General features: G+C 37.2%; 1 protein-coding gene across 4 annotated transcripts in view; it reads right to left on the bottom strand.

Moving 5' to 3' along the window:
- Positions 1–26,337, bottom strand: part of LOC131839873 (small ribosomal subunit protein mS35) — a 64,641-nt gene extending 38,304 nt beyond the window's left edge. Inside the window, exons 1-7 of one of the 4 annotated variants that reach the window (XM_059187595.1) lie at positions 26,171–26,337; positions 22,236–22,282; positions 20,459–20,626; positions 17,440–17,500; positions 10,006–10,145; positions 3,138–3,247; positions 787–856 (exon numbers count right to left, since the gene is read on the bottom strand). In XM_059187595.1, the coding sequence (XP_059043578.1) occupies positions 787–856; positions 3,138–3,247; positions 10,006–10,145; positions 17,440–17,500; positions 20,459–20,626; positions 22,236–22,282; positions 26,171–26,282 (708 nt within the window). In that variant the 5' untranslated portion in view covers positions 26,283–26,337. Of the gene's footprint in view, positions 1–786; positions 857–3,137; positions 3,248–10,005; positions 10,146–17,439; positions 17,501–20,458; positions 20,627–22,235; positions 22,283–26,061 lie in introns of all 4 variants that reach the window. The other 3 variants (XM_059187594.1, XM_059187597.1, XM_059187596.1) reach the window with 3 other exon arrangements.
- Positions 26,338–26,766: the final 429 nt, after the last annotated feature.

The following is a 26,766-nucleotide window of genomic DNA, read 5'->3' as shown; positions in this document are numbered from 1 at the left end:
TCTCCTATCTCCATTCCTTCATATGTTCCTAATAGAAAATACTACTGAGTCCCATGTCTGTTAGGCAAGCTGCAAAAAAATTAATTTATGCATATTTTAAATTATTTTAATTTTTAAAAATAATATTTAAAACTTTGAGTTACCCAAACTATTAGATACCAACTTTAAAGTAGTAAGTTGATGCTCAAGCAAAAACTTCCTTATAAATAAATGTGTATGCCTGTATTAAATCTCAAAAAACTCAGACACAAGACTATTTTTAATACTAAAGTTAAATAAATAATTGCCCTTAATTGTCCCTAATGTAAACTAGTGAAATGTTCACACAAAAGGCTATGTGTTAACTAAAAATTTTAATAAATATTTAAAATACCTTTCTATAAAGTTTTGGGGCTTTGTTATGAAGTTTATTTGAACAGCAGGATGCATTCTAAATTCTTGAGTTATACAGATGAACTCCCTTCTATAACTTTGATAACTTTCAGCCAAAGTCAAACAAAAGAAAAAAAAAAATTCAGATCTTCTAAACGAAGACAGAAACTCTGAATTTTAAAGGCATTTAGTATTTGGTCATCTGATTTCTGTAAGATGGAACTGAGACGGACTGCATAATCTATTTCAAGGTCCTCAATTTCAATGTCAGTAGAAATTATTTATAACATTTCATCTGTAGTTTAGTGGTTCATTAAATCCTCAACTGACTACCTGTCACAGACTGTTTTGAAATGTTAACACCATCTAAATTATACTGACAAAATTATTAAACATTCACACACAATCACTTACCCAAGACTCATGGTATAAAACTGTTAGCAGATAGAGTGCATAATCATAATTCTGTCTCTTTAAAGGGCACCTGTAAGAGAAAGAGAGAGAATAAGTCAAAATTTTAAAAATTCAGTACATAAAATAATTTGCAAAATATACAAACACTAAATACAAAGGATAACTTATATTCAGGTATTCTCTATATTCAGGGAATATCCTACCTTTTATTTCTCTTTGTTTTCATCACTAATGGGAGTTATTTGTATCTGATAATAGTTTTACACTATTTTTAATATGACTGTGTCCAATCCAAGTGCCCTTCACAATCTTGGGGCTAAGAGTCTGCTGGACAGTGTGAGTGTATCTACTGAGTTCATTTTAAAAATAGAGATAGACTAAAGACAGTGGCTAATCAAAACGTTCATCTTGATTTCTCCAGAGCCAAGTTTTTAAAAAATAAGCTATGCTATTCAATGCTATACTGAAGTTGTTGTATTTAAAATAGAATTAATGACCTAAAACTAGATAAAACTTCTATATAAATATGAGATAACAAATTAAGCTTTTGGAAATCATTAATTCCAATTTCTTTAAATATAAAATAAAATCATCATTTGACAGGAGCATATCGGTGGCTCAGTAAGTTAAGCATCTGCCTTTGGCTCAGGTCATGATCCCAGGGTCCTGGGATGGAGTCCCATGTTGGACTCTGCTCAGTGGGGAGCCTGCTTCTCCCTCTGCCTGCTGCTCCCCCTGCTTGGACTCACTCTCTCCCTCTTTCTGTCAATTAAATAAATAAAATCTTAAAAAAAAAAACAAAACCATCACATGACAAGTGACTTTAACAGTACTCTGCTTATTCTACATATTTAGGTTTAATAGTTCTCTAAATAGTTGCTACCATAAACACACACCCACACCCACCAACACTGGAAAACTTAGGGAAAAACTCTGTCAGATACTTACAGAATTTCAAAGAGCAACACTTTAAAAGTAATTTTTTAAGCTGCACAAACTAAAAACTCAACCTTATTTTACATTTTCTAAAGACAGTAAAAAAGAATATTACTAATATATCTCAAATCTATTTTCCCCCATACTATAATACTCTAAAACCAGGGTTCCCAAGTTTTTTCCACCCCTCATTATTGCCTTCATTTATATATGCCATACTACTTCTTCTCACCATTAAGAAGGAGGACATAAAACTTAAATGACTTCCAAGAGCTTTGAAACTAGAATGGGAAGGGAGAGAAGATATCTCCCCACTTGCTTTTCTCTAAAGGCAGGTCTTTATATTTTGACATAATTCAGAAACAGCCAAATATGGTAAGATAAAAATAAAATAATCCCGGGGCACCTGGGGGCTCAGTCAGTTAAGTGTCTGACTCTTGATTTTGCTCAGGTCACGATCTTGGGGTCACAAGATCATGCCCCGTGTTGGGCTCTGTGGTGGGCATGGAGCCTGTTTAAGATTCTCTCTCTCCCCCTTTCCTTCTACCCTTCCCCGCCTTCCAGAAACAGAAATAAAATAACCCTTTTGTAAAAACATACCAATAACCCTTCTTCACCTCAAATAACACAATTTATAAATTCATATGAGGTAAATTTAATACTGTTTTTATGAAGCAAATTCACTAAAATTCTTATTTACAAAATTGCCTGGGTAAATTAAATTTCTGTATTTAATCATTTAAATTTTGAACTGAAAGATCTTTGACTTTGTAAAAATCAGTTTAAACCTTAATCACTAGCAAATCACACTTTTGTTCTCTTCTAACATCTTCCCTGAGTCTTATTCACATGGATATATTAGAATCCAGACTGAAAAATAACAATAATAATTTAACTAGGCAGTTAGGCAAGCCTCTCCATGTCCATAAAGAGGACAGCAACAGTAGACTAGTGTGAAGATATTAAACACATGAAATGTAGGTGGCTGGGTGGCTCAGTTGTTAAATGTTTGCCTTTGGCTCAGGTGATGATCCCAGGGTCCTAGGATCCCAGGTCCCTACTTGGTGGGAAGCCTGCTTCTCCCTCTTCCACTCCCCCTGCTTGTGTTCCCTCTCTCACTGTGTCTCTCTCTGTCAAATAAATGAAATCTTTAAGAAAAAAATAAAATAAATAAACACATGAATGGGACAGCTTCACTGACCTAATACGTTAGTTTATGTTGATGTATAAGGCTACCCCGATTTTTTTTTACTGTTTTAATTTCTTTTCAGTGTACCAGAATTCATTGTTTATGTATACCCCGATTTTCAATGTCATTTCTTAAGGAAAGGACTGCCAGAAGACTGGAAGATAATAAAACAACACAATGACCAATAAAAACAACACAATGACCAATTGGCTGAACTTTTCTTTACCTGTCTGTTTTGATGGTAAGTACATCTGTAGTCTTGCAGTATCGCTCTCCCACAAGTTTAATGAGTTTCTTCTTTGCATGATCATCTAAATTCAAACTGGAAAGTTTAACCTTAAAAATACAAGAAAAAGTTATTTGAAAAGAATTATTTCAGATACTTTGTTTAGTGAAAAGAAAACCCCAAAACCCAGTAACAATATCATTTAATGTTAAACTAACCAAAAAGAAACTTTTGCAACCTGTACCGTTGTCTATGTAGAGTTAGCAAACGGCATGCATTATGAAGCCTGATCTTACTCATGGGGAAAAAAAAAAAAGGAGGAGGAGGAAACTGTTTTGAGTTGAAAGTTCTGGGCATTAGCACCTTTCCTGTTAAAACCAATAAGTCTCTTAAATAAATGATATTACAGCTTATGAGTAGCACTAAGAATTAAACTCAATTAGTATTAGTAAAGCTGGAATATAAGAATACTGGGATAAAACAAAAATGCTTTAAGATATTTCCACCATGCAATTATGAGACTTTTATCATTGCAACTTGCTTAGGGGTATTTATTTTAAAAGGTCCAGGTATCTCATGGAAGATGGTATAGAGCATTCATGAAGGATCAAGACATTTGAAATTCAGCTCAACATTTCTCAAAATGTTAATACTAGTCCCAGAGGCTGTTAAGTAGAATTATTTCTCGGGGCGCCTGGGTGGCTCAGTGGGTTAAAGCCTCTGCCTTCCGCTCAGGTCATGATCCCAGGGTCCTGGGCTCGAGCCCCACATCGGGCTCTCTGCTCAGCAGGGAGCCTGCTTCCTCCTCTCTCTCTGCCTGCCTCTCTGCCTACTTGTGTTCTCTGGCTGTTAAATAAATAAATAAAATATTAAAAAAAAACAAAGAATTATTTCTCTAAAAAGGCTATTTTTGTTGAATATATTCAGATAATACAGAGTTAAACTGGGTTCTTTATAGAAGGACTTCTTAGAAGTGATAATATGCTAATGAGCATTCTGAAATTTCAAGACGCAGGGTTCTTATGTAACAATTTCCAGATTTATCTGACCTCATATTCTATTTTTCAAGGGACAGTTCATGGAATTAGTCTTCCTTAAAACATATTTTGGGAAACACTGGACTACATGAACAGTTTTTAATTTGGAGAGAATTATGGCATGGATTGAAGGTATCTAAAAGAAAACTAGACTTGACATAGAAAAATAGGTTAGATACTAGAATACAGTTAAGTAAGGTAAGCCACACACTGTTTTTCCATGGACGGCATTAAGAATAAGAAAAATTCATAACTATATGAAGAGAAAAAAAGGCTCAATAAGATTTTACAATCACATCTACTTCTCGTTAGCTTCAATAACCCTGCACTTCCCTCAAGACATTATAGCAGGAGAGCTTATTTATTTTTCCATTTTTCCCACTAGCCTGCAAACTCTCCAGGGTAAGAACGGTATCAGTCCCATTTTTGGTGATGGCCTAGCACTTAAAGAACATATGACATGTATTTGTTGAATGAACACATAAATGAAAAAAAGAAAGGATACATGTTTTTTTTAAGCACTGTGAATTTTTATTTGAACTAAGAAAATATAGGAAATAAATAAATAAAAATATACTTTTAAAGAATAAATGCAGGAAAAACATTGACTATTAAATATCAACCTACAGAATGGTCCTATGTGCAGGCAGTGCAAATTACCACAGTCCCCTGGAAAGAATACGTATCAACAACCAGGTTATCAGCTTGAGGTATAAGAAATATAATTCTGATTATTAACAATAAGAATTACTTAAAAGGAAATAGTCAAATGAATGTACCCCTAATTATTAACATACTTGTACAAATGCATACATACAGATACAGTACAAAGAATAGTTTTTACGTTAGAATAAGAGAATGGAATGATTTTTTTCCTTTTAAAACTCCCTTCAATGTAATCATTTTCAACAATAAATTTAAAAATTCACAATTTAAAAAATTTAAGTGTTCTAGCTTTTTATGTAAGAAGTAGTAAAAAAAAAAATGGCACCAATGCTGATTATTGTAACTGCTTTAAAACTAACATTCACATTAACACTTTGAATGTTCAAAAATTATACAGCGTTTATGCCAGAAACTCAAAATATTTTAGAGCTATGTGGTACACTCACGCCACCTGCTAGCACTCAAAGGCACTGCAAAATTGTAGTCATTAAACTAGATGAACAGTCTGACTCTGAAATTGAGCAGCAATCATTACCATTCTTTTTCCAAAATTCCAAGAATGCTTGGACTTTTCTTTTGCTACATTTTAAAGCATCAATACTGTATTAACATTATCCCACAAAACAACACTGACATTTCAAATCATAGGAGATCATGGTTTTATGTATATACTTTCAAATGCCCATATTTAAGAGTTACATAAATTGAGAAATAAACCTAATTGTGTGAAGTACCTTCTCTATTTAGAAGCACAGTACGTCAGTTAAAGAACTATAGTTATATACAAAAGACAAGACCTGGGTTTGATTTCTAGATTTGCAACTTTATTTGCTAAGTGACCTTAAATCACTTGATCTTACTGTTTCCTCATTTACAAAACAAAGTACTCACAGGATTTTTGTCAGGAATAAATGAGAATAAATAGAAGAAAGCCATTTTTAAAGAAAAGTCCTACACAAATATTGTTTTTAATTCAGCACTACCTTTATAACTATCAAGAAAAATATGATACCATCTTTCTTTCTCTGAATTTAAAAATTTGAGTATCTTTTTTTTTTTAAAGATTTTATTTATTTATTTGACAGAGTGAGAGAGATCACAAGTAGGCAGAGAAGCAGGCAGAGGGAGAGGGGGAAGCAAGCTCCCCACTGAGCAGAGAGCCCGATGCGGGACCCGATCCCAGGACCCTGAGATCATGACCTAAGCCGAAGGCAAAGGCTTTAACCACTGAGCCACCCAGTGGCCCCGAGTATCTCTTAACATAGTACTTTATACTATTTGACTGGCTTCACAATATTACTTTAAATCATGCCAGGCGACACCTGGTTAAATATCTATCTGACTCTTGATTTTGGTCATGATCTTGGGGTTGTGAGATCAAGCCCCACACTGGGCTCTGCACTGGGCAAGAAGACTGCATGGGATTCTCTCTCCCTCCCTCCCTATACCCCCAAAGTGAACTCAGATTCTCTCTCATGTTCTCCCCCCCAAAAATAAATAAAATAAAAAAATAAGTCACACAGGAATGCACATGCTTTAGTCCCACTGTTTTACCTACTTTTACCCTTGAACTACATAATACCATTCAGGACACCACCACTGAGCTTCAACTGTCAGTGGGTAGAGTGAAAAGAGTTCGAGAAGGGCAGATGTGAGTTAGGAAAAGAACACAAAGAAGTGATGAAGGTTTCACATGGTGGTATAAGACAAAAAGGAGACAGGAGGCCCCTGGGTGGCTCAGTGGGTTGGGCCTCTGCTTTTGGCTCAGGTCATGATCTCAGGGTCCTGGGATCAAGCCCCACTTTGGGCTCTCCACTTAGCGGGAGAGTGCTTCCCCTTTTCTTTCTGCCTGCCTCTCTGCCTACTTGTGATCTCTCTCTCTATCTGTCTGTCAAATAAATAAATAAATAAAATCTTTAAAAAAAAATCTTAAAAAAAAGGAGACAAAAGTGGATGGCGGCCTGATAGGTAAGTGGTATCTTGTGGGATACTTCAAATAATGCAGTCGGATTATTTTTATGTAAAATAAAATAAACAAACAGAACAAGTAGGGAACCAGATGTCTATTCTGGTACTGAAGATTAAGGCCCACAAAAAGTAAGGCAAAATTCTAGATTTCCTGATTCTGAGTTCAGAGATTTTTTAAATCACTTAACATGGAGCTTGACAACAGCTGGTTGTTATTATCATCATTATTATTAAAAAGAGGCAACATTTACTAAATTATTAAAAATATATCAGGTATTAATTACCCCTAGGTACTTTTTAAAAAATTTTTTAAAAACATTTTTAGGTAATCTCTATACCCAACATGGGGCTCAAACTCACATCCCTGAGATCCAGAGTCACATGCTCCTCTGACTGAACCAGCCAGGCGCCTTACTCCCTAGGTAATTTATATTAACCTGTGGAATGTTGGCCAAGCATAATTTTAAGGTTTCCCCCCCCTTTATCTAGATTTTCTAAAATTTATACAGTAAACATGTATTGTCTTTTGTGATTTTAATATTTTCAATTTCTCCAAACATATAAATATAATGCTATGATATTTAAACTATTCTAGGGGGGAAAAAAAGGCTGACGAGCTTTGTAAATTTATTTCATAAAGAAGGCACAATCTGATACCAAAACCTTTCAAAGAAAGAAAATTACAAATCAAACATGGATGTACCTCTAATAATATTTCTAGAAATTAAAGTTTATCTACTTGTTACCTTATAGTGTAAAAATGGTTGCGAGACTGTCAACATATCTTTGCAGTCCACATGGAATGTTCTTTTTCATTTTTTTTTTAAGACTTTATTTGACAGACAGAGATCACAAGTAGGCAGAGAAGCAGGCAGAGAGAGAGGGGGAAGCAGGCTCCCCGCTGAGCAGAGCCCGATATGGGGCTTGAACCCAGGACCCTGGCATCATGACCTGAGCCAAAGGCAGAGGCTTTAACCCACTGAGCCACCCAGGAGCCCTTTCTTTTTCATTTTTTAAAAAGATTTTATTTATTTGACAAAGAGACAAAGAGAGAAGGGGAGGGAGGGAGAGAGAGAGCACACATGAGCAGGGGGAGGGGTAGAGGGAGAAGCAGGCTCCCAGCTGAGCAAGGAGCCCAAAGCACAGAACCCTGTGATCATGACCCTGGCCAAAGGTAGCCGCTTAACTGTCTGAGCCACTTAGGCACCCCAAACATGGACTGTTCTGATTTAAAATAAAAACTACATGGAGTACAAAATCTAATTTTTTGAGTGTAAAAAAAAAAAAAAGGAGTCTCTACCTTTGCTATGATATGATGAAATGGCACTTTACTGGTGAGGTTTTCCTCCCCAAAATACATACCAGTCTAAGCATGAGAAGAAAATCAAACAAATCTAAAATGAAGTACATTCCACAAAATACATAACTAGTACTTCTCAAAACTGTCAAGGTCACTAAAAACAAGTAAATTCTGAGAAACCACCACAGTCAAGAGGTGCCTAAAGAAATCTGAATAGGGGCACCTGGGTGGCTCAGTCTGTTAAGCATCTGCCTTTGGCTCAGAGCATGATCCCAGGGTCCTGAGACAGAGCCTGGTGTCAACAGGGCTTCCTGCTCAGCGGCAAGCCTGCCTCTCCCTCTCCCATGCCCTCCAACTCATGTTCTGTCTCATGAGTGCTGTTTCTCAAATAAAGAAATAAAATCTTTAAAAAGAAAATCTGAATAAAGTATGAACTTTAATTAATAATGTATCAATATTGGCTCGTTGTAATAAATGTACCACAATAGTAAAAATGTTAACAACATAAGAAATTTGGTGTGAAATATAGGAGGATTCTGTGAACTATCCTTGAAAGTTTTCCATAAATCTAAATTTTTTTAGTAAAAAAAAAAAACAAAAAACAAAAACCCATCAGGTAACTGCTCTGTGACTGCTGTGTGAGAAAGCTATGCCATGTGGATCAAGACTCTTACCGGAGAAAACAGTGGTTTCAAATACTAACTTGGAAGTTACTACAGCAAGACACTTGGAACTGCAATAGTATGTGACATGCTCTGATGGGTAAGAGCAGGGATTTAATGTTTCTCCAAGCAACAAACGATCCTAAATAAAATGCTAACAGAGCAGATCCATAGTAAGGCAAAAGAATGATGTACTATGAAATAATCAGGGTTCAGAACACTTCAGTAAGTGTAAATACAACAATATAATTCATTACTACATTAATTCAAAGGAGATCATTTCAAAAATGCTATAGGACTAGGACACATCGTTAACATAATAGAGGCTATTATCTCAAACTGAATACCAGTGTATACTTAGAAGCTAAAAGCCAGAGGCACATCCATTGTATAGAACAGCATAAAGGACTACATAAACATTATTTTAGAAGTTTCACCTAATGAAAAAGACAAAAAGAAAAGATAAAAACAAGGCATAGATATTTAAAAAGGAGAATTAAAACCACTCTTATTTATCACTTATTTCCTAAGAAATCTCTGAAAGAGTAAACAAAAAGCCCAAATATTCAGATTTTGGTCTCTTATTATATATCAGTGTTCAGCCTCAAACACTCTCTTAGCATAGAAAAGACCCTGATTTACGTTATATTCTATGTAGCCATGAATAATATATTAAAGAGGGGCATTTGGCTGGCTCAGTCAGTAGAGGATGTGACTCTTGATCTTGGGGTTTTGAGTTCAAGCCCCACCTTGGGTATGGAGATAACTTAAAAATAAAATAAAAAAATAATATTAAAGAGTGTTAACTTCGTATGCTAACAGATGGTAACCGCACTTATCATAGTGAGTATTTTGTAATGTATATAATCATCACTAGCTTGTACACCTGGTATTAATATAATAATGTATGTCAACTATACTTCAATAAAAAAATTAAAGAATGTTTAATAACCTTGGAAAAATTTTAATTCACATTGTTAAATAAAAAAGAGCAAATAACTAATCAAATATAGTATCATCCTATTAACATACACAAAGGTTGACTATATATATACTAAAATGAATTCCAGTAGTCAAGGTTATTTATAAGTAGTAGAATTAGAGGCAATTCTATTTAATACTTTAAAATTTTCACTGTTTTCCAAATTTTCTACAGTATCAGTTTTCTATATACAAAATGTTATTTTGAATTAATGTATTATAATAATTCTTATTTTTAGAAAAATATTCCTTACCCTTAAGGTTACTACTCGTGCTTTGGGGTTTCGGATAGATGGTCCTGCTGAAACATAATCAGTTGTGTCCACTTCAATGGGAAAATGCTTCTCACATTTTTCATCACTGTCCAGAGCAGCTGGCCACTCAGTGCAGAAATCTGAGAATTAAGAAAAATAATCTCAAGTATAGTTTCACCAAGTACATTCTCGTTGCAATGTGCGCTACCAGACCAAATCACTGAGGGAGATGACTCTCGAGCTACATGGAATGAAAGAGCAGACTCTCTTCTGCACCTCACAAACACATCATCATCCTTCACCCCTTTTCTTCTCAGATGAATCCTAGTTAGGGAATGTGATTAAATGAAAGACTCAGATAACTTGGGTTTGGTGAGGAGCAGTAAGCTTTGTTAAAAGGAAGCTATGACTTGATAGAAGCTTATTATAGCTTTGCACATACCCAGTTATGGGGCAGTTTAATCCCCCCTCACTCACCAACTAAAAGCAAACAGTTCATAGTGCTCAGAGTGTTAATTATTTTTGAGAAAAGCAACAGTTAATAGTAATTCATTCCCAAATGAAAGTTACTAAAGTTCTGAGGGGAACTGAAAAAGGCTCTGAAAGAGCTCTTAGAAGAGAGATATGGTTTCCATTCTCTCAGAAACTGAGCTGAATAGGGCCTCAAACTGAACAGGTACAGTCTAGGGCATTATTAAATAGATCCTTACAGTAACTCATGTTTCCTCTAGGTGACTTCTGTGCCAATGAAGCTAAATGGAAAAAGGAACAGACTTGTCCTCAGATTCAGGCAACACAACTAGCCTAAAGGGGAGATGGGACTGGCTGTGAGAAGTGGGCCACAATGGGAAGTTTCAAGCACCGTGACAAAAATGTGGTGCACCGTCTATCTCCACAGCACACATCTCCACAGCACATACAAACTCAGGCCTTCAGTGGAGGGGTGGGGAATAGGGGAGAGGGGGCTGAAAAGAAAAAGAGCTCCTGGCATGTCCTACAGCTATCTGGATTGAGGGACTCCATAAGAAGGTAGCTGATTTCATTTTGCCCTATTCCTATAAAGTTAGTGAGGTAGAGGGCTCTCAGCTTGAGATGTACTTCTGGCACTATCAGCCTCCCCTCCATGGAAATTTCACTGCATTCTAAGAATCTTCATTCATTCGAAGAATACCTAAAAGTAATTGGTTTCTTAGGTCAAACCTATTAAATCTCAGGGGGTCTGTGCTTTCTCCAAAAAGCATGACTGCAGGAGAGGCTGGTCACAAGCACAGGCATATGTGGGAACCCTTCCACGTGACGATTTAAGGGACAGTGAAAGGTACTTTGTCAATAACATTTCCTATAGTTAACAATTTTCTTTCTTTTTTTTTTTTTTAAGATTTTATTTATTTATTTGACAGACAGAGATCACAAGTAGGCAGAGAGGCAGGCAGAGAGAGAGGAAGGGAAGCAGGCTCCCTGCTGAGCAGAGAGCCCGATGTGGGGCTCGATCCCAGAACCGTGGATCATGACCTGAGCCGAAGGCAGAGGCTTTACCCTAGTTAACAATTTTCTTATAGTAGGTACTATATTTAGCTCCCTTTATAGGCTTTAATACCAGTCAGCAAAATGCCACAAAGACTCTCCAAGATTTATAACTAAATATATGGTAACAAATTAAGTATAGCTCACACCATTCCCTGAACACCCTGCTTAAGAGAGCAATACTCACACACTTGAGGGGAAAGAAGTAGCTCCACAATTCTGACATTTAAATAAAATGGAAAGAGCATGATTACTGAAGTTAAATTTTATTCCCATCATGGAACAATTCCAATATCCTGCACTCTAAGATGCCACACTGCCAAGCACTTTATAAGAGACTAGTTTGGAGAATTTTATGAGTTCTTGGGTTTGTACTGACTCTTTTATTTTTTATAACTTTGAATAAGTCATTTCAATAACCAGATGATAATTACAACTTTTAAATTACCGGATTATATGTCTAAAAAATACAGCCAACTGGAAAGTACATAATAGACCCCTATTCATCTGATAGGTAGAGCAATAGACTAGACTTCGAAAGACCTTGGTTTTTACTTAACTTCTACCACTGATTATTAAAGTTTGGGTAAATTACCTAACTTTCCTGTGCTTCAGAGTTTCCACTTGCAAGTTAGATATAAAATCTGAACTGACCTACTTTAAAAGAAAATTGAGAAGAAATATTTTAAAAGCTTTTGAGTTATTTGGAAGATACAAGCTAAATCTAGAAGCTGGCAAAAGTGTAAAGACAAAATCAAAGAAAGATTAAACACTTAAAATAGAATGCAACTTTTCTGAATGTGCTATATGAAAACCATTCATTTAAGAATTATGAAGTATTTTAGAAGTACCTCATTTAAAAACCCATTTCTAGATTATAAATGCACATTCCAAAATAATGTTTAAAAAGGAAAAAAATGAGATTTATCACAGTGCAGAACATTCCTTAACTGGCTTCACAAAGGATCAAAAAGTGCTACATGGTTTGTGCCAAACAAGGAACAAATCTGGAATAATGATCAGTGACAGTCTATCACTAGGCACCAATATAAACAGAAACATACTAAAAGGATAGAAATGCATTCTACTATCCCAGAAAGACCACATACATGAAAGAAGATAGGAGAAACTGTTCTTCCTTCATGTAAGAGTAAAGTCATTCTTCCTACTTTTTGACTTCTTTATTTCTTCCTTACATTTCTCAATAAAAGGCCCTTCCAAAAGCTCAAATTATATCATAATCATGATCACTATACTATTTCTCCTTCCAGCCTGTGAAGAGCTTTTACATTTCATTTCTTTTCTGAAAAGCCTTAACAAGTGTACTGAGCATTTATATATCTCCTTTTACATTTCATTTCTTTTCTGAAAAGCCTTAACAAGTGTACTGAGCATTTATATATCTCCTTTTTAATTAGCATGAAGAATTCATTCAAAGGTACTAACTCTTGAATTAAACTACACAACCAATCACTAACAACTGTGAACCTAAAACAATTCCAATGTCCTTCTGTATGTAGTCCAATGCAAATGAGATGAGAAATTGAGTCTATGTATATATGAAAACATGCATAAAACTATGAAAAAAAAATTCTTTGCCTTTACCTCCGTGCATGTGGGAAGGAAAAAGAATAAGTGAGTGAGGGCTATCTGGGTGGTGCAGTCAGTTAAGCCGACTCTTGGTTTGGTTCAGGTCACGATCTCAAAATCATGAGACTGAGTCCCCTGTGAGGCTCTGTACTCAGCAAGGAGTCTGCTTCACATTCTTTTTTTTTTTTAAGATTATTTATTTATTTATTTATTTATTTGACAGACAGAGATCACAAGTAGGCAGAGAAGCAGGCAGAGAGGAGGAAGCAGGCTCCCTGCTGAGCAGAGAGCCCGATGTGGGGCTCAATCCCAGGACCCTGGGATCATGACCTGAGCCAAAGGCAGAGGCTTTAACCTACTGAGCCACCCAGGTGACCCTCTGCTTCAGATTCTCTTTCCCTCTTCCTCTCTCCGTCCCCTCTGCATGCTCTCTCTGCCAATATCTAGGAATCAATAAATATTGTTCAAATTCAATAAATTTAGAACTGGCAATATAATCATGGTCTGGTGATTACTTCCATTTTACGTATGTATAATGAAAAATATATATACTAACATAACTATACATATATAAAATATACAGAGAAAGAATATATAATAAATACTGTATAGAAAGAGACTATATGGGGCACCTGGGTGGCTCAGTGGGTTAAGCCTCTGCCTTCAGCTGGGGTCACGATCTCAGGGTCCTGGGATCGAGCCCCCTATCGGCTCTCTGCTCAGCGGGGAGCCTGCTTTCTCCTCTCTCTTTGCCTGCCTCTCTGCCTATGATCTCTCTGTCAAATACATACATACATACATACATACATACATAAATATGAGACTATGTGGAAAAAATAAGCAAATATACTCTCAGCAAGTAATTATCAGACCTAAACAATGACTAAAAGAGAACACTTCTAAAATGAGGGGCTGAGGGGAAAGGAGAAATAAAAGACTACTGCTTTTCATCATCAGTTTTTCTGCTACTTGATGTTACCACATCTATGTATCACTATGAAGTTCTTATTTTAAACAATTTCTTCAAGATAACTCTCTGCAAAGTATCCCATTACTGACTCTACTAACTATTGACTTGGCATCTTTCTACATTATCTTCAGTTTGGATTATACTGACTTCTATCTATAGGCAACACTCTGCAATATTTTCTTCCATCACTTTATGTATGTGCTATCTATAATGCAACAATTAAGTCCCTAGTCTACCTGAACAAGGACTACAATTTCCGGTTCTATTTATTATTCATAGCTACTTGCAGAGTAGTCTGCAAAAAAAAAAAAAAAAAAAAAAAAAAGGAACTTGCAGATTTGACATCTTAACAATTCACTGAAAACTTGAAAATTTTTCTAAAAAAAGGAGAAACTAGCAATGAATATAAGACAATTTAATACAATAAAAATGAGGTTTTGTTCTTCCGTTTTTATTGAGATATAGTTGACATAAAACATTGTGTAAGTTTAAGGTACACGGTATATTGACTAGATGCACTTAATATATGTTGCAACATGATTACATTCACAACACTAACACAGTGTCACGTAATTACCATTTCTTCTTGTGTTAAGAATATTTATGATCTGCTCTCAGCAAATTCCAGGTAGAGAACACAGTATTAGTAACTATAATCACTATTCTGTATGTTAGATTCCCAGAACTTATCATAAAACTGGAAGTTTGTATTCTTTGACCAACATCTCCCTCCCCCACGTAGCCCCTACTCTTCTGAGTTCAGCCTTCTCAAATTTCACATGTAAGTGAAATAATAATCCAATTGTTTTTCTCTGTCTTATTTCATTTAGTACAATGCCCTCAAGGCCATCTATGTTGTGACAGATGGCAGGATGTCCTTCCTTCTCATAACTAAATAATATCAAACACACACCCCACTTTTTTTTTTAAGGTTTTAATTTATTTATTTGACAGAAAGAGAGACTGAGAGAGGGAACATAAGCAGAGGAAGTGGGGGAGGGAGAAGCAGGCTTCCCACTGAGCAAGGAGCCCAATGCAGTGCTCAGTCCCAAGACCCTAAGACCATAACCTGAGCTGAAGGCAGACGCTTAATGACTGAGCTACCCAGGCACTCCCCACTTAGGTTGTTTCCATTTTTTGGTTGTGGTAAATAATGCTGCAGTGAACAGAAGAGTACAGATATCTCTTCAATACCATGTTTCCTTTTCTTTTGAAAAAAAAAAAAAAAAAAACATATATATATATATATATATATATATATACACACACATATACACATACACACACACATACATATATATATATCCAGAAGTGTGATTGCTGGATCACATGGGAGTTCTAATTTTTTAAGGGACCTACATACTATATTCCATACTGGCTATATCAATTTACATCCCTAGCCATTAGTACAATAGGGTTTCCCTTTTTTCCACACCTTCACCAACATTTGGTATCCCTTGCCTTCTGGGTGGTAACTATTTCTAGCAGGTGAGAGGCAACAGCTCCTTGTGGCTTCGATTTGCACTAATCTTTCCACAATTAGTTATACTGAGCATCTTTTCACTTGTCCACTGATGATTTGTATGTCTTCCTTGGAAAGACATCTATTCAGGTTCTCTGCCCATTTTTTAATCAAATTATTTGGGATATTTTGGTGTTGAGTTGTGTAAGTTTTTTATATATTTTATATAACCCTTATTAGATATATCACTTGCAAATACCTTCTCCCATTCAGTAGGTTGCCTTTTCATTTTGTTGATGGTTTCCTTCATTGCGCAAAAGCTTTTTATTTTGGTGGTCTCAAAAGTTTATTTCTGCTTTTATTTCCCTTTCCAAAGAGACATATCAAGAAAAATAGTGCTAAGATCAATGTCGAAGAAATGCCCATGTTTTCCTTAAGCAGTTTTATGATTTCAGGTCCACATTTATGACTTTAATCCATTCTGAGTTTATTTTTGTGTGTGACTTAAGCCAGTGGTCCAGTTTCATTCTTTTGCATACAGCTGTCCCATTTTCCCAGCATCATTTATTAGAGACTGTCTTTTCCCCATTGCATATTCTTGCCTCCTTTGTCACAGCTGAATTTACCATAGAAGCATGTGCTTATTTCTGGACTCTCTATCCCGTTCCATTGATCTATATGTCTACTTTTGTCCTGATATCATACTGTTTTGATTACTGTAGCTTATTGTATATCCTGAAATCTGAGACTGTGATATCTGCACCTTTGGTCTTGCTCAAGACTCTTGGTTATTCAGGGACTTTTGTGGGTCCATACAAATTTTTTGGATGCTTCTTTCTAGTTCTGTGAAAAATGCTGTTGGTATTTTATAGGGATTATATTCAATCTGTACTTTGTTTTGGGTAGTATGAACACTTTAACAATATTAATTCTTCCAATCCTCTATTTATTTTTAAATTGAGTTGTCTGGGATTTTTTATTATTGAGTTGTATGAATTCTTTATATATTTTGGATATTAACCTCTGACCCGAAGTTTGCAAATATTTTCTCCCATTCTGTAGACTGCCCTTTCCTTTTGTCAATGGTTTTCTTTGCTGTGCTATAGCTTTATAGTTTGGTATAGTCCCACCTGTTTATTTTTGCTTGTGTTGCCTTTGCTATTGGTATCGAATCCAAAAATCATTGCCAAAACTCACGTCAAAGAGCTTACTGCCTATGTTTTCTTCTAATTTTGTTTTGTTAATGTGATACATCATTCTGACTGATTTTTATGTTGGACCATACTTGCATTCCTGAAATAAATACCATTTGATCTGACATGATCCTTTTAATGTACTGTTGAATTTGATTAAGTAATATTTTGTTGAAGACTTTCTGGGTTTTTCTTGTAATAGAGTTCTAGTTTTATACCACTGTGATCAGAAAGGGTGCCTGATATGACTTCAGTATTTTAAAATTTGTTGAGACTTGTCTTTTGGTCTAACATATGATCTGTTCTGGAGCATGTTTCATATGTGCTTGAGAAGAATCTGTATTCTGCTTCTTTTGGATGCAACGTTCAGTAAACATCTGCTAAACCCATCCAGTCTAACATATAGTTTATATTCAGTGTTTCCTTACTGATTTTCTGACTGATCCATTTATTGTTGGAAATGGTATACTGAAGTCTCCTATTGCTATACTGCCATCTGTTTCTCCCTTCAGTTCTGTTAATATGTGCTTTATATACTTAGGTATTCCTATCTTAGGTGCATAAACTAAGATGCGTAAATTTAGGTGCATAAACAAATGTTATATCTTCTTGATGAACTGACCCCTTTATCATTAGAAATGAAATTTTTATGTTCAAAGTTATTGTTAAGTTCATATACTGAAACAATCACTTACCTTTAAGAGCTTCACAGTGCTTTTTAATTGCTACAGGAGTTAAATGCAGAAAATTGGGGATCTAAAATAGAGAAATTTAAAGGATAAATTCACTTACTACCTCAAAAACATAAAATAAAAATTTCATAAAACTAAATCCTAAGCACAAGAAACCTTGTAATAAATAAAATCTAGTTTTTATAATATTAATTCTATGTCACATGTGTTATGAATTCAATAAATGAATTCTGGGAAATATAGATTCATGATGTATCTTATGATGACTGGCCGTTGTGGGGGGAAAAAATGCTGTTTTTATAGTACTCTTCCTGCCAAAAATCTACAGGTACACATATTTTAGTTGTAAAACTAAAAGCACTCAAGGACAGAGATTATTGTTTAATCATCTTAATTTCCCTGGAATACAAAAAGACTACAAATTATTCAAGGTTCTACAGTCTTAACACTTTGGTTAACATCCTTCTAGACATCTCTTTAAAAAACAGATACATGTATATGACTTTACATAAATGGATTCATACTGTTCTAGAAACTGCTTTTTTTTTTTTTTGTCTATGTTTTTTTTTTTTCCAAGGGGAAACCATTTTATAAACATATATTTTTATCCCCAGGGGTACAGGTCTGTGAATCACCAGGTTTACACACTTCACAGCACTCACCAAAGCACATACCCTCCCCAATGTCCATAATCCCACCCCCCTCTCCCAAACCCCCTCCCCCCAGCAACCCTCAGTAGAAACTGCTTTTTAAAGATTTACTTATTTGAGACAGAGAGAACGTGCACATGTGTGCACACAGCTGGGAGGGGCAGAGGGAGAGGAAGAAGAATCTCAAGCAGACTCCGCATTGACTGCGAAGCCCAATGTGGGGCTCGATCGCACGACCTTGAAATCATGACCTCACCCAAAATCAGGAGTCACTCAACCACTGTGCTATCCAAACACCCCTAAACTAAGTTCCCTTCTTTCATTTAAAGAAATGATAAATTTCTTCAATGTGTGTTTTCTTTTATCCCTTGAAACATTCAGATTTCCAAATTTCATTTACCCCTCTCTAGCAGCAGTCAACTCCTTCTCCATATTACCATCTCATTTTTTAACCACCATCTTTTAGCAAATTATTTTTTGTTTTTCGGTTTTTCAATACTAAACATATATATATGCGATGTATATAAAAGTAGCATATAGGGACGCCTGGGTGGCTCAGTTGGTTAAGCAGCTGCCTTCGGCTCAGGTCATGATCCCAGCGTCCTGGGATCGAGTCCCACATCGGGCTCCTTGCTCCGCAGGGAGCCTGCTTCTCCCTCTGACTCTGCCTGCCACTCTGTCTGCCTGTGCTCGCTCTCACTCTCTCTCTTACAAATAAATAAATAAAATCTTTAAAAAAAAAAAAAAAAAAAAAAAAAGTAGCATATAAAAGTAGCATACATATGCTAAGTGAAGTAAGTCAGAAAAAGAAAATACCATATGATTTCACTTACATGTGGAATCTAAAAACATAATGAACAAAAAGCAGAAACAGACCCTTAAATTCAGAGAACAAACTAGTGGCTGGAGGGGAAGGGACATGGAGGGATGGGAGAAATGGGTGAAGAGGAGTGGGAGATAAAGGCTTCCAGTTATGGAGTAAGTAAATCATAGGGACAAAAGGTAGAGCACAGAAAATATAGTCAATGATATTGTAATAGGGCTGTATGGTGACAGATGCTAGCTACATTTGTAGTGAGCACCGTATAGCACAAAAACTTGTGAAACCACTACGTTGTATACCTGAAACTAATGTAAAATTGTGTGTTAACTATACTTCCAATTAAAAAAAAGAAGAAAAAGATTCTCATATAGTGGAGAACACAGTTTATGACAATTTTACCGTATATAACATGAACCATCTAAGATATGCCTTCTCAGGCAAAACATATTCATATTTTCTTTAAAAAGGTTATAGTTCATGGCACCTGGGTGGCTCAGTTGGTTAAGTGTGTGTGTTCGGCTCAGGTCATCCTGGGATTGAGCCCTGCATTGGGCTCCCTGCTCAGTGGGGAGTCTTCTTTTCCTTCTGCTCCTCCCCTCCCCCTGCTCATGCTCCCACGTGTTCATGCTCTCTCTATCTTGCAAAAATAAATAAATAAAATCTTCAACAAAAAGCTTATAGTTCATAAATCATTATAGATGCTACCAACTGAAGCATTGAATATGACATATTTTGCTTCACGAAATAAAGAAGTTGAAGGACTATAACAATATTAAATGATATTCTACTTTTCTGGGCAGAAAGTTTTAGAATCTCTTTAAAAGTAGATTTCAAGGGTGTCTGGGTGGCTCCATGGGTTAAGCCGCTGCCGTCGGCTCGGCTCATGATCTCAGGGTTCTGGGATTGAACTCTGCATTGGGCTCTCTGCTCGGTGGAGAGCCTGCTTTCCCCTCTGTCTCTGCCTGCCTCTCTGCCTACTTGTGCTCTCTCTCTCTGTGTCAAAAATAAATAAAAATCTTTAAAAGTAGATTTCAGGGACACCTCAGTGGCTCAGCTGTTTAGGCGCCTCTGTTCAGCTAAGGTCATGATCCCCGTGATCAAGCCCTGCACCCTCTGCCTCTTGCCCCGTTGGTGTTCTCTTGTGTGCATGGTTCCTCACCCTCTCTCTCTCAAATAAATAAATAAAATCTTACCAAAAAAAAAAAGGTAAATTTCAGTCACAATTCTCAATCTCAAATTAGGTCATTTCATTTTTCTGAGTTCCACTTGAAAGATATAGGTAGAAAAAATACAACAGAAAAGAAAAAGCCAGAAAGGAAGCCATAGGATCAACTGGTTATATTCTTAAATGCTCAGGACTCTTTGAGTCTTCTCAACCATGGACCATCAGAATGTATCATCCATTATTACCTGAAAAAAAGTTTAAACTAAAATACAATACCTGCTGCTACATACTGAACCCTCAAGTACAAGGCAGGGTAGGAGTGGGAAGAGGACCAGCATTTCTTTAGAAATAATTCTTAGCCAATGAATCAGCAATTGGCCTTACCTTTAATAGTTCTAGATTTCCCTCCTTTGCCATGGGCACCCCCCTTTTTACCGGATAGCCCATTCGAATGGGAAGAGGTACAGCAGAAGGTTTAAATGGTGCTGCAACAGGATAAACACTAGGCCAATCTTGGTCAACAGTCATTGTCTCTGTCCTAGGAGGTAGTGCCTATAGAACATAAAATGGTTTAGTATTTTAAATATGAATATGATCTTTAATTTTAAAGCAAAAAACCTACAAAAAAAGAAACACAAGCACAATTGCAACTGATGTAAAATCTGACCTCTTATAAAGCTGCTGCTATTCAAATGAAAAACACCAAATCTACCTAATATTTTTGCACTGTTTCTGCAAAGCTTCTGGTAAGGATCTTCTTTAATAGCACACTTCCTTCACTAAAAATTTCTGTGGATTTAGACTTTTAGCAAATTTTTTACATTTTGTTGAAGAGTAACAATGTATTTTGAAATACAGATCTTCCTCAACTTATGATGGGTTTATTGGACACTCAGTGTTTAAGTTGAAAACACCATAAGTTAAAAACGCTTTTAATACACCTAACCTACCAAACAGCATACCTTAGCCTAGCCTGCCTTAAATGTGCTCAGAACACTTACATTAGCTTACATTTGAGCAAAATCTTCTAAAACAAAGCCTATTTTATAATAAAGTGTTGAATATGTCATATAATTTATTGAATACTGTACTGAAAGTTACAAAAAAAAAAGAATAGTTATAAGGTACAGACTGGTTGTTAAGTATATTGGTTATTTATCCTCATGACTCTGTGGCTATACCTAACTGACACTGCCCAGCATCGCACAAGCTCATACCGCATAATGCTAGCCTAGGAAATGATCAAAATTCAAAATTCCCAGAACAGTTTCTACTGAATGTGTACTGCTTTCTCACCACTATAAAGTTGAAAAATTATAAGCTGAACCAGTGTAAGGTGGTGAATGTTTCCCAAGTTAAAATAGTTTTCAAAACTTTATTGATGGAAGTCAGTACAGGAGAAGACACTGATAACTGAGAACTAGAGGAAATAAGAAATAAATAATATGAACTTGGAAAGAAGTAAGTAGGTTAAACTAACTGAATACATATATAATGAGAGATTATATGTCTCCTAGTTTCAGAGAACAGCTATGTGACAGTTTAGTCAATCACATTAACATACACGTATTTTTTAAAAAACTGTATTCATTAGAAGGGGACGGCTGGCATATAAAAGTAGGGTTTTAAAGAAGCAAAATCTGGCAATGCCCAATAATGCAATACCAAAACTACGGTAGTGTACGCCTTGGAAGAAGGTAATATTCCTGTGAAAATAACTACTCTAGATAATTATAATTTGGTACCAGTTAACTTCCATCTAATAATTTGTCTCTGTTCTGACTCCATCCTCAACAAGTGACCTTAGGATTCGGATTCTTTTATAGACTTGCCTACAGCGTAAGACCAAACTGGTGAGATTAATACACACATCCCAGGCTTCATAATTATTAAAAGCACCATCAAAAATAATTCTATATTCTAGTTTATATACCTATTTCCCAGGAATATGTGAGTCTATTTCTCAAAGATGATCCATTTCTTGGGGTACTGACAAAAACCAGTCAAAGAATAGAGCCAAAGCTCTGGCAGTCACCAACCAAGTACGCATCCCCTTGTGAAGCCTTCTCGGGCAGCATTCTTCTGCCTGATCATCAATATCTGCCTCACTTTAGAACTTCAGAGATCGTAAAGATAATATGTAGTAGAGCACATTGTTTACCTTTCTTCTCAGTGGTCTTTCATATCTGGGTGTTCTGCCTGCTGTACCTAAAAGACAACACAGTAGTTATAGAGAACTGAATATGTACAGTTGTTCAACAATGATCATGATCCCAAAACTCTGAGATTATTTCAGGTATTCATGAAAATGAAACAATAATCCATTTTCTGTAAGCTCTGGGACTAAATCATCTTAATGAAAAGTCAGAAATAGTTAAGAAAAGTCCAGTTACTATTTTTTTTAAGATTTTATTTATTTGACAGACAGAAATCACAAGTAGGCAGAGAGGCAGGCAGAGAGAGAGGGAGGAAGCAGGCTCCCTGCTGAGCAGAGAGCCCGATGTGGGGCTCGATCCCAGGACCCTGAGATCAGGACCTGAGCGGAAGGCAGAGGCGTAACCCACTGAGTCACCCAGGTGCCCCAAAGTCCAGTTATTTAAATAAAAAATGTATTGTGACTGATGATATAGTGAATTAATCACCTAAAGAAATATTTTTAATAAATGTTAAGGTTCATCATCAAACTCACTTTCCCAATTAAAATATCTAGTTAGAAATAAGAACTTTACATCTTTAAAGATATTTGAATGGAAATGTTTTAACTATAAATATACTTGCTCATATTTGGCATTATTTGGTTCCACCAAACAAAAACAAAAACAAAAACCTTTGTTTTTCCTTCTGTATTGCATATTAGAACATATTAGCCAATGTTACAGTAATGCCAGTAAAAACAAAAATCATGGCCATTCCTAATAAATCATATAACTATAGAAGACAGTAAGTTATTTACATACAGTATATAGCTTTCGTCTCTCTAAATGTTCTGCTTCATCACAGCATACAGTGCTATAATTATGTAGCACTTTCACATGCCAGGCACTATGCTACATGCTTTTCATTATCTCACTTAATCTTATTGTTCACAATAACTGGAAGTACTATTATTATCCTTAGAGGTCATTTAGAGCCGAGAAAAAGAGTTAGGGTGACAACAGGATTGCATATAGGACTCTCCACACTCTGAACCACTTCTATCTCTAGCTTTATCTCCCTTCACAAGGTCCCGCAGCTAAACTACACTTCCAGTACCAGAGCCTGTGGACTTTCTCCAAACTTACTGGCCCCTCTGCCTGGAATGTGCATCCCTTCCACCTGTCTGGTTTCTGACCCCTTCTGCCTCCCCATCTCATTTCTTTATCTGACACATTTTTATTCATCCCTTGATAGTAATTCATTTATTCACTCAATCAGAAACGGAGAAGGCAGCAATGAGCAAAAGAAACACAGACCTTGCTTTCACAGAATGTGGTCTGTCAAATAAGATATTTAACAAGTGATTTCAATAAATAGTCATACTATTATAGCAGAAGACAAAACTTAGTTAGTTGGAGAGAACTGCCCTGAAGAGCTGGATTTTAAGCCTAAACCTTAAGGATGAGCAAGAGGTAGCGCTGGGAACAGGCAAGTGAGAAAGTTTCTACACAGAAAAGGAAATGTAAAATCAATGGGAATAGTTCAAGATAGCTGAAATTTAAGACTAGAACAGAAAGGACATTAAGAAAAGAAGTTGGAAATATTTAATAAGCACCTCAACTACAATACATCATTAAGAGAGCTCTTAATTTTCTTCTTCCAGACTTCCTGACCCCTGTAAATGATACTGCCAATAATCCGATTACTCAGGATAAGAATCTAACCTGCTTCCCGAGACTTATTCTTATGCCCCATATCAAATCCATCAGTTAAGTCCTCCTAGCCGTTCCACTTTTAGCCCACTAAAGTTGGTTCTTCACACAGTGATTTTTTAAAAATATTTTATTTATTTACCTGACAGAGAGAGAGAGAGAGCGAGAGCGCGGCCAAGCAGCGGGAGCAGTGGGCAGAGGGAGAAGTAGGTTCCCCACCAAGCAGGGAGCCTGATGCGGGGCTTGATCCCAGGACGCCAGGATCATGATACAAGTCAAAGAAGGAAGATGCTTAACTGAGTGAGCGACCGAGGTGCCCCAGGGGTCAGTGATCTTCTAAAAGTATAAATCAGGGGTGCCTGAATGGCTCAGCTGGTTAAGCATCTGACTCTTGATTTCGGCTCAGGTCATGATCTCAGTCAGGGTCATGAGATCAATCTCTGCGTCAGGCTCCACATTCAGCAGTCGGCTTGTCCTTCTCCCTCTGCTCCTCCTCTCCTGAAATAAATAATTATATCACTTCCATGTTCAAAACCCTCCAGTATAATCCCAAACTTAAAATAAAATCCTAAAAGCCGTGCAAGATCAGATCATTACTTATCTTTCTAACATCTTTTTTGTTTTTTAAAGATTTTATTTATTTATTTGACAGACAGAGATCACAAGTAGGCAAAGAGAGAGGAGGAAGCAGGCTCCCTGCCAAGCAGAGAGCCTGATGCAGTACTCGATCCCAGGACCCTGAGATCATGACCTAAGCCGAAGGCAGAGGCTCAACCCACTGAGCCACCCAGGCGCCCTCTTTCTGACATCTTAAGACTACCACTTACCTATGTTCATTTACCTCATTGACTTTCTTTCTCTTCCTTGATCACACCCCTAAGCTTGTTCTCAATTCCTGGCTTTTGCACTTGCAGATCCCTATGTCAACAATGCTATTCGCCCCAGATCTTGGCATGATACCATGCCATGAGCTCTGCTCAAATGTCACTTCCTCAAGGAGGTCTTTCCTAACTACTCAAATTTTATCTACCCTATAGCCAGTACTCCTCCAATCTATCATTTTCAATACCCTGCTTTATTTTCCTTCAAAGCCCTAATCACCACCTGACACTGTACTGACATTGTTTTGTTTATACTCTGACTTACCCAAAACAATATAAACTTCATGAGGTGAGAGACCTTGCTATATCCCATTATCGAGAACACTACCCAGCACACAGTAGGAGTTAAGTATTTACAGAACGAATAAAAAACTTACAAGACACAATCATTAAGACGATAAAGGGCCACTCTGACAAGTTAAGGAATTTATCCTATCTTAAAGCAATGAGGAATCATTCACAGATTTTGAACAAGGGAGTGGCAAGGTAAGATTCGCTTTTTGAATACTTGACTCTATCGCTTCTCAGCCTTTTGGCTAAGATCAAGTGTGAATACTTCACTCTAGTTATGAGAATTCAAGGTAGGAGAGCATGAGCAGAAATAGGGGCCAGTAAAGAAACTACTGTAGAAGTGAGAGATGGTGGCCTAGACTGAACTCTTGGTAATACAAAGATTAGCGATTGTACAGACGGTAGCTTGGACAGCACCTGGTGAATGACTGGACACGCCCCCTCTTTGACATAGCTTTTCCCGATTCCCTCCCGAGGGCTCTTCCTCAATGCCCGTTACTCTATTCACGCTTCCATTACAGCACCTCACACTGCATATGGTGTGACTCCGTTAACAGATCTGTCTTTTCCACAGATTCTTCCAAGTAAGAACAAGTGTCTTGAATGAAGGTCATCTCAATGATGTCTGTTGAATGAAGGTCATCCCATTTGGTGGCCTACCTAGGGCTGGAATTCAGAGCGGCAATTTGTCCCACGAGAGCTGTATGCTTCTCTTAACGTTCGAGAAAACCCATGGTTCAGCACTGCCCAACAAACATCACCCGGCACCAGTACCTAGCGTGACCCTGTGCCAGTGGCCGCGCAAAGGGAGGACCAGAAAGCGCGGGTCACTGTAAGGGGCTGGGGGCAGAAAGCTCGCAACGTCCAGCCCATCCAGAAGCAGAAATCAGCGACTAAAAATCCGATGACAGGGGTACAGAAAAGAGACCCACACCTGCGGCTTTGCTACCGGGAGCAAAGGACGTACCGGCTTCCCCAAGGCGGTGCGGACTCCGCCACCGCGGCGGCTAGCATGGATTCGGTGTTCCGCCCTCTCACCTCCCGCAAAGCCCGGAGGGGATGCGACAGACACTCACGAGGGCTTGGTATCGCGGAGCGGGTGGCCGGAGACACGGAGGTACAGAAAGCACGCAGGGTCCTGGTCCCCGGCTGCAGGGTCAGCCACGCGGAAAGCGCGGCAGCCGCCATGGTCGCGAGGACGGCAAGCCGGATGGGACAAGCGCAGTCGGGAGTCAAGGGGCGGCTCTGAGGCCGCTACTGCGCAGGTTCGCCCCGCCTTGCCCCGCCCCTACGGGGGAAAAACAGGAAATAGGCGGGCCTGCAAAGTCCGCTTGGAGTCAAATGTGCAAGAAGATAGCCCCAAAATAGGAAAAACTAATAGAAGAAAACAAAAAGGTAACAAAATTTTTAATACATACATACATACATACATACATACGCAGTGAGTCCAAAGAGGACTGTAAGGGATGGGGAAAAATGTGGCTTACAGAAGGCAAATGTGATCTGGCTGGGATTTCAGATGACACAAGAGTCTGGCAGTTTACCTTAGCGCCCTGCTCCTTTGCCATTGCTGCCTTTCCACACTTTCTCGGTTTAAAGAAGTCTTGAGCTGGTGCAAGTGATATACTCTAAGAACGAGACAGTATCTGAGAGTAGTTAAAAGGATGGCCTC

The sequence above is a fragment of the Mustela lutreola genome, chromosome 8, assembly GCF_030435805.1.
Source record: "Mustela lutreola isolate mMusLut2 chromosome 8, mMusLut2.pri, whole genome shotgun sequence".
In the NCBI taxonomy this organism is placed as follows: Eukaryota; Metazoa; Chordata; class Mammalia; order Carnivora; family Mustelidae; genus Mustela; species Mustela lutreola.
The sequence above is the reverse complement of the archived record's forward strand: the minus strand, read 5'-3'. Positions and strand labels throughout refer to the sequence as shown.